The 13,756-nt window shown below is 35.9% G+C and overlaps 1 protein-coding gene across 2 annotated transcripts in view; it reads right to left on the reverse strand.

Annotated features, from left to right (window-relative positions):
- Nucleotides 1-13,756, reverse strand: part of TDRD5 (tudor domain containing 5) — a 101,916-nt gene that overhangs the window by 43,031 nt on the left and 45,129 nt on the right. For both annotated transcript variants that reach the window (XM_003410865.3, XM_003410866.4), the window contains exons 7-10: nt 10,609-10,772; nt 9,299-9,519; nt 4,754-4,966; nt 4,335-4,401 (exon numbers count right to left, since the gene is read on the reverse strand). In XM_003410865.3, coding sequence (XP_003410913.1) covers nt 4,335-4,401; nt 4,754-4,966; nt 9,299-9,519; nt 10,609-10,772 — 665 coding nt within the window. The remainder of the gene's footprint in view (nt 1-4,334; nt 4,402-4,753; nt 4,967-9,298; nt 9,520-10,608; nt 10,773-13,756) is intronic.

The following is a 13,756-nucleotide window of genomic DNA, read 5'->3' on the forward strand; positions in this document are numbered from 1 at the left end:
CTAGTGAACCAAATCTAAAAGCATATTAAGAGGATAATACATTATGATCAAGTGGGATTTATCTCAGGAATTTAAGGGTGGTTCAACATTAGAAAATCAATCAATGTAATATACCATATTAATAGTACACATGGAAAAGAACCACTTGATCATGTCAATCAATGCGAGGAAGCATTTGACAAAATCCAATACCCTTTCATGATAAAAAAAAAAAACTCAGCAAGCTATAAAACAGAAGGGAAATTCCTTAATATGATAAAGGACATTTTTGGAAAAACCACACCTAACATCATACTTAATGGAGAAAAAACACTGAGAGCTTTCTTCTTATGATCTGGAAGCAATAAAAATGCCCACTCTTATCACTGCTAATCAAAATTGTACTGGAAGTCCTAGTCTGAGCAATTAGGCAAGAAAAAGAAATAAAAGGTATCCAAATGGGGAAGGAAGACGTAAAACTATCTCTGTTTGCAGATAACGTGATCTTTTACACAGAAAACCCCCGAGAATCCACAAGGAAGCTACCAGAGTTAACACATGAATTCAGCCAAGTGGCAGTATACAAAGTCAATACAAAAATCAGTCAGCTTCTATACATTAGCAATGAGCGTTCTGAAAGGAAATTAAGGAAAAAAATTCCATTTACAATAGCATCTAAAAGAATAAAATGCCTAGGAATAAATCTAACCAAGGAAGTGAAAGACTTGTATACTGAAAACTATAAATCACTACTGAAAGAAATCAAAGAAGACCTAAATAAGTAGAACACTTTGTGTTTATTGATTAGAAGACTTTATATTGTTCAGATGTCAATACTACCCAAAGCAATCTGCAGATAAGATGCAGTCCCCATTAAAATTCCATCAGCCTTCTTTGCAGAAATGGAAAAGCTAATTCTCAAATTTATATGCAACTGCAAGGAGCCCCAAATACCCAAAGCAATCTTGAAAAAGAAGAACAAAGTAGGAGGACTTGCATGATCTCAGTTTTTATTTCAAAATGTCATTCCATTTAATGGGAAGATAGCCATCGTTTATATCATTGTTCCTCTTTATTTTCTCCCCCTATGGTGGTTTCAAAATTTTCTCTTTGGATTTTGGCAGTTTGTTTATGATGTGCCTAGGTATGGTTTTCTTTGTATTTATCCTGTTTGGAGTTTGTTGAGCTTCTTGGATGAATGTTGACATCATTCACCAAATTTTGAAGATTTTCAGCCTTTATGTTTTCTGTCCTAGTCTCTTTTTAGGACCCCAATTATACACGTATTGAAATGTGTAATATTTACCCACAATTTACTAAGTCTCTGTTGATTTTCTTTTCAATCTTTATTTTTACGCTCTTCTTTGGCTTGGATAATTTCTTTTGATCTATCTTTGAGTTCACAGGCTTTTTCTTCTGTCATATCCAAATCTGTTACTAAGGCTATCTAGCACATTTTCATTTGCTTTTTCATTTTACAACTCTACAATTTCAACTTATTTTTTACATTGCCTGTCTTTCCGCTGAAATTCCCTATATGATCATTAATTATAAGTACATCTTCCTTCCAGCCTTTGAACATATTCATTATAGCTGCTTTAAAAGTCTTTGTCTGGTAACTGCAACATCTGGGTCATCTCAATGTCAGTTTTTATCAACTACCGTAATTTTACACAAATAACGTGTTTTATATACATATATACGTATTTTTTACCAACTGTGCCCCCCTTGCGAGGTACTTTTGTAAGTGTGTTATGCTTATATTTTACATGTTGCTGTAAAAGATACCTTGTGGGGGGAGAGCACAGCTGGCAAAGAAAAGTATAACACGAGCATTATTTGTGTAAAAATACGGTACTTTTTTCCTTGAGTATGTTAAAATTTCCTGTTTCTTTGCATGTCTAGCGACTTTTAATAGGATAGTAGACATTATCAATATATTGTGGAGATTTTGTATTCTGTTATGCTCTTCTGAAGAGTGACATTTTTCTTTAAGAGTTAGTTAAATTGTCTGGACTCAAATTTCAAACTTTGTCTTTCCTGCAGTCAGTAGCAACTGAAATCTTTGTCCAGTTCCTTCGAATTCTAGCTGTTGATTCTTCACTAGAGCCACTGGGCTCTTCCCAGTGCCTGTGGAAGTTAGTAGTCAGTAAAGCAATTAGACAGATTGTATCCACTGATTTTGGAATTCATTCACTGTGTGACTCCCTGCTCAAGTATTTTCTCCTTCACTTCTAGCTATTCCACCAGCCCCAATCTGTCCTCTAAATTCAAGCCAGCAAGGCTGTAGATTAGGGAGTACTCTCTGAAAAGAAGCTGGAAAATTCCCAGTATACTCACTACCATTTGACTTTCAAGGATAAACAAAAAACTGAACCAGATTCCATCATGAGTTGTCATGATGACCCCATATGTGTTAGAGCAGGACTTTGCTCCATGGGTATTGTAATGGCTGTAGCCTTTGTAAGCAAAGCACCAGGCCTGTCTTCCAGGTTTCTGCTTTTTCAGCAGCTTTTGATTTTGTCTATGTAAATATTAGTCCCACCATGTTACTTTGCCATTATCAAATGCATTAGTTATTTTTGAAATCATAAAAAAGAAACATAAATAAGGTGAGACACATTCATTTAATTAAAAAAAAATTATTGAGCACCTACTATGGGTCAAATATTGATCTGGGTAAAGAAGACAATGTCCCTGATCTCAGGGGCTTAAATCTTGTGTGGAAAGAAATAAATGTGTAAACAAATAAATAATATCAGATAGTGATAAGCATTATAAAGATTAAACAAACAAACAAAAAAAGGTGACAAAGAATGACTAAAGTGGAAGAGTATACTTAAATTGGATGGTCAAGGCCATTTTTTCGGAAATAACATTTGGGCTTAGAATTGAATGAGAAGGAGTCAACCACAAGAATACTTTGACAAGCTATTCCAGCTATGAGAATGGGCAAAGGCCCTAATACCAGGAGGAGTTTAAGAAGTAAAGAAGAAAATAAAACAAAGATAGGAACAAAATATGGAAGCCATATGGCTGATATGAGAGTAATGAATATTGGATACAAGTGGGTCACAAATTTAGCCCTAAGCATCCTGATGGTCAAAGTAGTAAAAAGAAACCTAGTCAAGGATAAAATTCACCCTAAAAAACAATCTTGAATGCAGATTTGCACACAAAAAGCATACACTGCATACATTATTATACTATTAAAAATTAGAAGCAAATTCAATGTTCAACAATAAAGGAATTGTTAAACTATCATGCACGTTTACTCAGTAAGTTACACTGAATCCATTAAAATTTTGAACTGTTATAACTTATCAATGTATTTATGCTACAATGCTATGTGAAAAAAGCAGAATGTAAAATACTATGATTACTATTATGTAACTCTGAAAACCCAACACAACTCTCACCTGCAATATCCAATAGAATAAACTGGAAGAACACACAGACCAAATTTCTAAATGGAATGTTTTGGAGTTTGAACTCTTTAATTATGCACACCATACATATTATGCAATTTTTTTGTCTGTTTAACCTAAATTATTCATCAATTGCTTATATGTAAATGGATTATTCTTTTTAAAAATGTGTTTTTCATCCTAAAATGAGTATCTATTCCTTAAAATATCTGAAAAATACAGTAAAGAGAAAAGGGAAAAGAATATATAATTCTAATTAAGTGCATATGATAATTATAATTATAATTACATAAACAAATGTACCTATATGGATGAAAATGTTTTCTGCTCCATTCTTCTCCAATCAGCTCCCACAATACTAGAGAATTCTTTTATGAAACATACATCTAACTGTAGCAGTTCCCTATGTATACCCTTTGATTGTGTCCCAGCATCTAGAGGACAACGTTCAGACTCTTCAACATAGATCTCCACATTAGGTTCCTTTCCACTTCTCTGATGTCATTTACCACGTGCACAATCCAACCCATCCTATATTCTGTAGCCAGACAGAACTACTTAAATTTGAGATGTTTTATGTTACTCTGCCTTTGCCTGCAATGTCTTTCTTCACTTTTTTGTCCAGTTACATTGCTACTCTTCCACTTAAATGTACTTCTATTATGAGATCTTTCCCAATTACCATGGACAGAGATGAGCATGCCTCCTTTTTGTACCTCTACCATTAACTATAAAATCTCTATTATAGCAAATTAACATGGTATAGGAATTTTTGTCTATATGTCTATCTTTCAAATATCTACAATGATTTCTTTTGAGGACTAGTTCCATGTTTTATTTTTATATCTGAGAACCCAGAATTATTCCTGGAACATAGAAAGCAGCACTGAAATGCTTGCTAATTGAATGGGAGACAAGCAAACATACCTCTACTGGTCTCACCCAAGCCAAAGAACAAGGGATGGCCTGCGCTGGAAGCTTTGTGTAGCAGCATCTGAAACAGATAATCAAATATACAAACATTAAATCATATTTTTAAAACTGCATTTTACAGAATATCTAATCCATTTCTTTATTTCAGTTATTCCATTTTCTTAAAAGAGATGGACATTTAGTCTCATGGTCCATTCAAATTCAGTCATGTGAAAGAAGACAAAGAGGTTATAATCATTTATGAAACTAAGTGACCATTTGCCAAGTCTGTGCTAAGAAGGAAGATGGATGGATAGGAGTGAAAGATGGAGGGAGGGAAGGGAAGAGAAAAGAGAGATCCCAATGCCATAAATTTAAGGATTATGATTCAAAATTTAAATTGTCCATTGTGATTATTAAAATTTTTAACTCACTTGAGAAACCTCAGGGAGGACTTCTGAACGGTTCCAATATTTCCAAAGTCTGGATAGAACACTTCAACTTCCTGTTTCCCAAGGACTTGATGGATAATGACCCGATACCACCACTTATCCTCAGAAATCCTTACACAACAGAGATGTCCTGGTTGGATGAAATATTCTGGCATGACATATCGATCAGAAACCAGCTGATTAGAATAACAGCGCCTGTGGAATTTCAAAAAAACCCATACAAGAAGCAAAAATTAAAGATCATTTTTATTGGTGTCTCAAAAGGAAGAAAATCTTGGCAAACAACAAAGAAAAAGTCCTGACTTTTCCTGATTTGATTTGTTAGTGCTTATTAATTCCAATTAATTTTCTTTTCTTTTTTCTTATGCAAATCTCTTCAACAACAAACTTCTTCAAAGAGAAATTTATACACTCATTTTCTTATCTAACATTCTCTGCTGAACATAGTGTAACTCAACTTTATTCCTAGCACTCCCTGAGATGAACTTTTCTAAGACATCAATGGCCTGTTAATTCCCAAATCCAATAGCCTTTCTTCTCAGCTTTCAATATACTTGATCTCTCTGCAGCATCACCCTGATTCTGTCCTCTTTTAACCTCTATTCTACATTAGTTTCCAAGACACAATTCTCTCCTTCTTCCTTCTCAATAATTATTCCTTTATTGGATCTGTAATACCCTTAGAAGTGTGGGTTCTCTGGGGTCTTATTTTTAGGAAGTATAACACAAGAGCTCAGCCTTTGGAACCAGTAACCTTGGGTTCAAATATTGACTCCATCATTGGGGCCGACTGTGGAACAGATCATCAATTGCTCATATGCAAGTTCAAGTTGAAACTGAGGAAAATCAGAGCAAGTCCACAAGAGCCAAAGTACAACCTTGAGTATATCCCACCTGAATTTAAAGACCATCTCAAGAATAGATCTGACGCATTGAACACTGATGACCGAAGACCAGATGAGTTGTGCAATGACATCAAGGACATTATACATGAAGAAAACAAGAGGTCATTGAAAAGACAGGAAAGAAAGAAAAGACCAAGATGGATGTCAGAGGAGACTCTGAACTTTGCTCTCGAATGTCAAGCAGCTTAAGCAAAAGGAAGAAATGGTGAAGTAAAAGAACCGAACAGAAGATTTCAAAGGGTGGCTTGAGAAGACAAAGTATTATAATGACGTGCAAAGAGCTGGAGATAGAAAACCAAAAGAGAAGAACGCACTTGGCATTTCTCAAGCTGAAAGAACTGAAGAAAAAATTCAAGCCTCAAGTTGCAATACTGAGGGATTCTATGGGGAAAATATTAAATGACACAGAAAGCATCAAAAGAAGATGGAAGGAATACACAAAGTCATTATACCAAAAAGAATTAGTCGACGTTCAACCATTTCGAGAGGTAGCATATGATCAGGAACTGATTGTACTGAAGGAAGAAGTCCAAGCTGCACTGAAGGCACTGGTGAAAAACAAGGCTTCAGGAATTGATGGAGTATCAATTGAGATGTTTCAACAAACGGATGCACTGCTGGCAGTATTCACTCGTCTATGCCAAGAAATTTGGAAGACAGCTACCTGGCCAACCAACTGGAAGAGATCCATATTTATGCCTATTCCTAAGACAGGTGATTCAACCGAACGCAGAAATTATCGAACAATATCATTAATATCTGATGGAGAAGCAAAATTTTGCTGAAGATCAACAGCTGCAGCAGTATATCGAGAGGGAACTGCCAGAAATGCAGGCCGGATTCAGAAGAGAACGTGGAACAAGGGATATTACTGCTCATGTCAGATGAATCCTGGCTGAAAGCAGAGAATACCAGAAGGATGTTTACCTGTGTTTTACTGACTATGCAAAGGCATTCAACCGTGTAGATCATAACAAATTATGGATCACATTGCGATGAATGGGAATTCCAGAACACTTAATTGTGCTCATGAGGAACCTGTCAATAGAGCAAAAGGCAGCTGTTGGGACAGAACAAGGGGATAATGAGTGGTTTAAAGTCAGGAAAGGTGTGCATCAGGGTCGTATCCTTTCACCATACCTATTCAATCTGTATGCTGAGCAAATAACCTGAGAAGCTGGGCTATATGAAGAAGAATGGGGCATCAGGATGACACAATTGTGTCATGCAGATGACACAATCTTGCTTGCTGAAAGTGAAGAGGACTTGAAGCACTTACTGGAGAAGATCAAAGACCACAGCCTTCAGTATGGATTACATCTCGACATAAACAAAAAATCCTCACAACTGGACCAATAAGCAACATGATGATAAACGGAGAAAGGACTGAAGTTGTCAAGGATTTCATTTTGCTTGCATCTACAATCAACACCTATAGAGGCAGTAGTCAAGAAATCAAAAGACGCATTGCATTGGGCAAATATGCGACAAAGGACCTCTTTACAGTGTTGAAAAGCAAAGATGTCACCTTGAAGACTAAGGTGCGCCTGACCCAAGCCATGGTATTTTCAATCACATCATACGCATGTGAAAGCTGGACATTGAATAAGGAAGCCCAAAGAAGAATTGACACCTTTGAATTGTGGCGTTGGCAAAGAATACTGAATATACGATGGATTGTGAAAAGAACAAACAAATCTGTCTTGGATAAGGACAACCAGAATACTTCTTAGAAGCAAGGATGGTGAGACTACATCTTACATACTTCGGACATATTGTCAGGAGGGATCAGTCCCTGGAGAAGAACATCATGCTTAGTAAAGTACAGGGTCAGCAGAAAGCAAGAAGACCCTCAACAAGATGGACTGACACAGTGGGTGCAACAATGGACTCAAGCATAAAAACTACTGTAAGGATGGCACAGGACCGCGCAGTGTTTCGTTCTGTGGTACGTAGGGTCGCTATTAGTCAGAAGTGGCTCCATGGCACCTAACAACAACAACATGACTTTAGGCAGGATACTTTATCTTTCTGTGCCCCAGTTTCTTTGTCAGTAAAACAGAGATAATAAAATCTACCTTTTATGGTTTCTGTAAAGGCGACATTAGTTAAAATATATGAAAGTTTAGGACAGTGTCAAAACACAGTAAACACTCAAATACTAGCTATTTATTCCTATGCTTCCTGTATATCTTGTCTCATCCATTTTCATCACCTATGCTACTACTGATAAATTGATGACTCCCAATCTCTCTCTCTAGACTCTCCATCTTTTGAGCTTCCAAACTTTATTTCCAACTGTATAAAAGAGATGCTAGTTGTCCTCCAGTATCCATTCTCTCTTTTTTCCCTAGTAATAAATAGAGTCCCCAAATTTTAACTGGGCATATGGCCATCCAGATTGCCTAGTCTCCTTTGCATCTAAGTGTGGCTATGTAAATACTAAGTTCTGACCAATGGGCTGTGAAAAACAAGTATGCAACTTGAGGTTGTATCTTTCAAAGAAAAGAGCATGTCCTCCTCCCTTCCTTCTTTTTCCCCTTCCCAATGGCTAGAATGTGGATGTGGTGGTGAGCCATCCTTAACAATGTGGATGGGGCAACGCATTATTTGGAGCAGCAAGACAGAAAACACCTTGGTCCCTAGGACCATAGAGCTACTGTATCAGCACTGGACTGCTTATACTTCAACTATTATGAGAAGAAAAAGAAAAAAACGTTTATCTTCTTTATGCTTCTACAGTTAAATTAGGTCTTTGTAACAGTAGCTAAACCTAATCCTAACCAACACTCTCTACTTAACATTGCCAATTGACTATTTCATGGTCACTTTGTCTAAGAGGCACTATATGTCTGCATAACTCAAGGAATTCCAAATGACAAATGCATGATGTTATAAAACCATACATGGGTAAAAGATCCATTCAGGGCTGGCCTTGTTTGAGTCCATGCTTGGAAAAACCCTATTCTTGGTTTAGTACTCCGTTATTGCTGTCTTAAAATTCTTAATAATTTTTAAACAAAGGGTCCCACATATTCATTTTGCAATTATGTAGCCAGTCCTGGACCCATTCAAAGTACAAAAGCAATGCATGAAAAGGTCAAATTCCACATTGCAACTAATCTTTAAGAACAACCACTTGTCAAGTTTTGGTATACTATCAAAGAAGAAAATTCATAAATTCCTATAAATGCTACTAAAATACTCCCTTCTCCAACTACACAGCTGTGTGAGGCTAGACTTTTTCATATACTTCAACCAAAACAACTACCTCCATAAATTAAACACAGAAGCAGATATTAAAATCCAGCTGTTTTCTATTAAGCCAGACATTAAAAAAAAATTGCAAAAAATGTTAATGCAATTTTTAAGGCATTAAGTTTTCTAAATATTTTTGGGAAAAAGTTATTTTTCCCAAAAATATGTTATTTATACTAATACACAATGGATTTATTGTTATCCTTAAACAATAAATATTTTTTAAATTTCTATACAATAAATATTGACAAACAAAAGCTCTCTTGGGTCCTTAATTTTTAAGAGTCCTGAGACCAAAATGTTTGAGAACTGCCAGTTTAGAGTAAGATACATGACATATACACTGAAAAAAACAGGCTCCTACCGCATTTCAATCATCATGTCTTCGAGTAACTCTGATGAATCCCTGCTATAGATTCGGATGTAGAATTGACTAGGAGAGATGATATACTCCACAAAGACCCCCACAAGGGTACTGGTATCTAATGGTGGAAGTCTGTGTAATTTCTTGTCTCGTACAGCATCTGGTGGGACATCATGATTTGCCATTGCCAGGTTCAGCTGTGATTTATTTATTCCTACTTGCTACAAGTTAAAAAAAAAAAAAATCAAAGAAACCACTATAAATCTTTGGGTGACATTTCAGACCCTATGACAATATTTCTCAAACTATATTCCATTAATCAACTTTATCAGAATCACCTGGGAAAGTGTAACAATGCAGACCTTGAGCTCTAACACAGACTTACTGTATCAGAATACCTTCGAGGAAAACTCCCCATGTGAGTCTTACCTATGTTAAAATATGAAAACTACTGACTTAAAATATGAAAACTATTGAAGCAAAGAGTTAAAAAAGTATATTACACAACTGCCCTATACAAAATTCAAAACATGATACTTCAAATATTCAGGTTGAACTAAGATGGATTCCTACCAAACCCTACCAACAATCAAAGGTATCTTTAAGGAATGGATTTAAGTTCAGACTATACTTCAAATAAAAAATAGGGTTTCTTAAATACTGTTACTCTAAAATATATTACTTTCCTCTTTGCCATTTTATTGTCTTCTAGGAAATTTTTTTTTTTACAGGGTCTCCAAACAAAAAATTTTCCCCCATGAAAGAAGCCACGTACAGAAGGTAGAAGGAAAGATGCGTAAGCAATTAATTACTTAATAACACAAAGTAAGTGACGGGAAATAAGAACACAGAGGGAAGAGTGTGTGGAGATGTAATGAAGGAGAAAAAAATAAAAGACCCTGAGATAACTGAGGATAGGTGTAAAAGCCATTTACAAAAGTTGAGCCATACGGCCAAAACAGAGCTCCTCAATTCTTCCCTTTGAAGCCCTCAAGGTTTTTCCCTCAAACCTACACATCGAAACACAATGATACAGAATCAGCAATGTCATCATGAGAGAGCTGTCAAATCTTCTAAACCATCTGAAAACTTGAAGATGAGACTTGAGGGAAAGTTACTTATATAAAAGATGGAAATCTAGAAGAAATGCGCAGAAGGTGACTTCAGACCAAAGATCTGGATCTCTTCCAAGAAATGGTATATCTAGAAATAAGATTTTTCCTAAAAAGAATCTTGGTTTAAAGACACATTCATCCTGTTACTTTCCATGATGTCAAATCTCCAGGGCACAGTTTGTAAACATCACTCACCAGCTGTAAAGGTTTTACCACAAGATTAGGTTTTTTGTAAATCTTCTGTTCTGGCTCCATAAGGTTCTTCAAAGGACTGTTCCATGTAGACTCCTTGATAGCAGTGGTAGACAGTGAATTTCTAGGGGGACTGGTTTTGGCTTCCGTTTTCTTGTCTGATAGAGCTAAACGCAAACTCCCAACTGATGAAAGAGCTCCGTCTGAAATAGCCAATAGAGTAGCCTATGCATATTTGTTAAAATAATTTGTACAACTGTTACTAAGCACCTTTTATGTGCCAGGCACTGGGGAGACAATGATAAATAAGAGATATGATCCTGTCCTCACAGACCTTTCAGTGTGGAGAGATATAATGGAAGCTCTACACGGGGACAAATTTTAAATTATTTGAGTGGGGAGGTGATGTTATGGTCTGGTAAGGCTTCTGAAACTTTGTGCAAGTCTTTATTTTTCAATACCCTGATTTAATTTATTTCTTGTTCAGCTTAAGCAGTGAACATTCAGTGCTACAGTATATCTCTTCTCTTAATTTGACTACTTAATATTCCATAATATGATACTTTAATTCTTAGGGGATTTCCAAATCAATCACAAATTATGTTCAAATTTAAATGTGTATTTACCAGCACATTAAAACAGACTCCAAACAGACCTAAAACCATAGTCGCTCCTCCAGAAATAAACTACTAAGTGTACAAAGATGTAGGTACAAGAATATTTTTCACAATAGTGAAAAGTAGAAACAATCTAAATATCCATCAATAGCAGCCTGGTTACATGAATTATAATATAGCCACATAAAAGAATTCTATGTATTTGAAAAGGATGAAATAAACCTATGCATATTGACATGTAAAAACACCACAATATATGAAGAATAAAAATCAATGGCTTACACAATATTTATATAATACTGTTTTGTGTTACAAAATTTATACATGATTAATAACTGTATTATATAGAAAAGTTCCAAAAAGACACACTCTTAAAACTATTAACACCAGTGTACCTCTGTATTACTGGAATTTTTTAAATGAGTATATATGTATTTTTTATACTGCTTTTCTAATTAAAAAAAATTCCAGATATGTTTATATATACATTGAAAAAAGTCTGGAAGGCTACATATCAAAACTCTAACAGCAATATTTCTTGTGGGTAAAATGATGGGAAATGTCCACTTTCTACTTTTCTACTCATCTATGCTGTTTGAATATTTTTAGAATGAGCATGAGTTACCTTTAATAATCAGAAAAATCAACAAAACATTTACATTTTTAAAAAATACCTATCATAATTGCTTGTATAACCCACCCACTGCCATCAAGTCGATTCCAACTCATAGCGACTCTACAGGACAGAGTAGAACTGCCCCGTAGAGTTTCCAAGGAGCACCTGGCGGGTTCAAACTGCCGACCTTTTCGTTAGCAGCCGTAGTACTTAACCACTAAGCCACCAGGGTTTCCAATTGCTTGTATAGGCTTATAAAAATATAAGTACCATATTATACTATAGTTTTGTGGGAGTTGGATAAAGTTCTCTCTATTATTTATTATAAAACCTGTTGCCGTTGAGTAAATTCCAATTCATAGCAACCCTATAGGACAGGGTAGAACTGCACCATAGCATTTCCAAGGAGCAGCTGGTGGATTCGAACTGCCGACCTTTTGGCTAGTAGCCATAGCTCTTAACCACTGTGCCACCAGGGTTTCCCTTTATTTCTGACAACTGCATGTGAATCTACAATTATCTCAATAAAAATTTCAAAAGAAAATGTTCTACATCCACTTTGATGGGTGGTGTATAGGGTCTTAAGAGCTAGCAAGCAGCCATCTAAGATACATCAATTGGTCCCAACCCACCTGGAGCAAAGGCAAATGAAGAACACCAAAGACACAAGGAAAATATGAGCCCAAGAGACAGAAAGGGCCACATAATCCAGAGTTTCCATCTGCCTGAGATCAGAAGAACTAGATGACTGCCCTGACAGGGAACGTAACATAGAATCCCTGATGGAGCGAGAGAAAGGTGGGATGCAGACCTCAAATTCTAGTGGTCTGACTGAGACTGGAGGGGCCCCAAAGGACAGGACTCTCTGTTACCCCAAAGCTGAAATCATTCCTGAAGCCAACTCTTCAGACAAAGATTAGACTGGACTATAAAAATGATACTGGTGAGGAGTGTGCTTCTTCGCTCAAGGAGACACATGAGACTAGGTCCGCAGCTCCTGTATAGAGGTGAGAGGAGAAGGCAGAGGAGGACAGGAGCTGGTTGAATGGACATGGGAAATACAGGGTGGAGAGGAAGAGTGTGCTGTCACATTACAGGGAAAGCAACTAGGGTCACATAACAATGTATGTATCGGTTTTTGTAGGAGAAACTGACTTGAATTGTAAACTTTCCCTTAAAGCACAATAAAAAAAAAAATTTTTTTTTTTCCCGAAAGAAAAAATAAACTAAGCCAAAAAACAAAAACCAAGTGCCCTAAATACAATACGGTATCCTGGAGTGGATCCAGAAACAGAATAAGGATATTAGTGGGAAAAGTGGCGAAATCTGAATAAACTCTAGTGCTTAGTTAATAGTAGTGCACCAATGTTAATTTCTTAGTTTCGACAAATGTATCAAGGTAATATAAGATGTTAATATTAGGGAAACTGGGTAAAAAAATATATGGGAATTCTGCACTACTTTTGTAACTTGTCTGTAAACCTAAAATTACCCCAAAATAAAAAGTTTATTAGAAAAAAAGTGCTGAGTCTCAACTCACACACATTTATTCTGAATTTCCAGGTATTTCTAAAAATCTTCTGATGCACAGCCAGGATTAAGAACCATTAAACTATTTAGTGCTTCCCCCTCAGATTACCATTTCAGAAAGCTGGTTTCCTTCAGAATTATCTAAAAATCTGGACAATGAAGAAAGTAAATTTAAAAAGTTCAGATAGTCTTTACTAATAATACAAGTTAACCTTATTACAACTAATATCACAAGAAGGTCATTATATACAAAACATTTTCATAGCTAATGCATGATCTGTTTGGTTGATGTGGTTATAATAAAAAACCCTATGTAACCCATGCTTTCTTTTTCCCTGTCCTTACAAGGGCACATTAAAAATCGGGTTTGCATCATATTGTGGTTCAA

The sequence above is a fragment of the Loxodonta africana genome, chromosome 25 (assembly GCF_030014295.1).
Source record: "Loxodonta africana isolate mLoxAfr1 chromosome 25, mLoxAfr1.hap2, whole genome shotgun sequence".
Classification (NCBI taxonomy): Eukaryota; Metazoa; Chordata; class Mammalia; order Proboscidea; family Elephantidae; genus Loxodonta; species Loxodonta africana.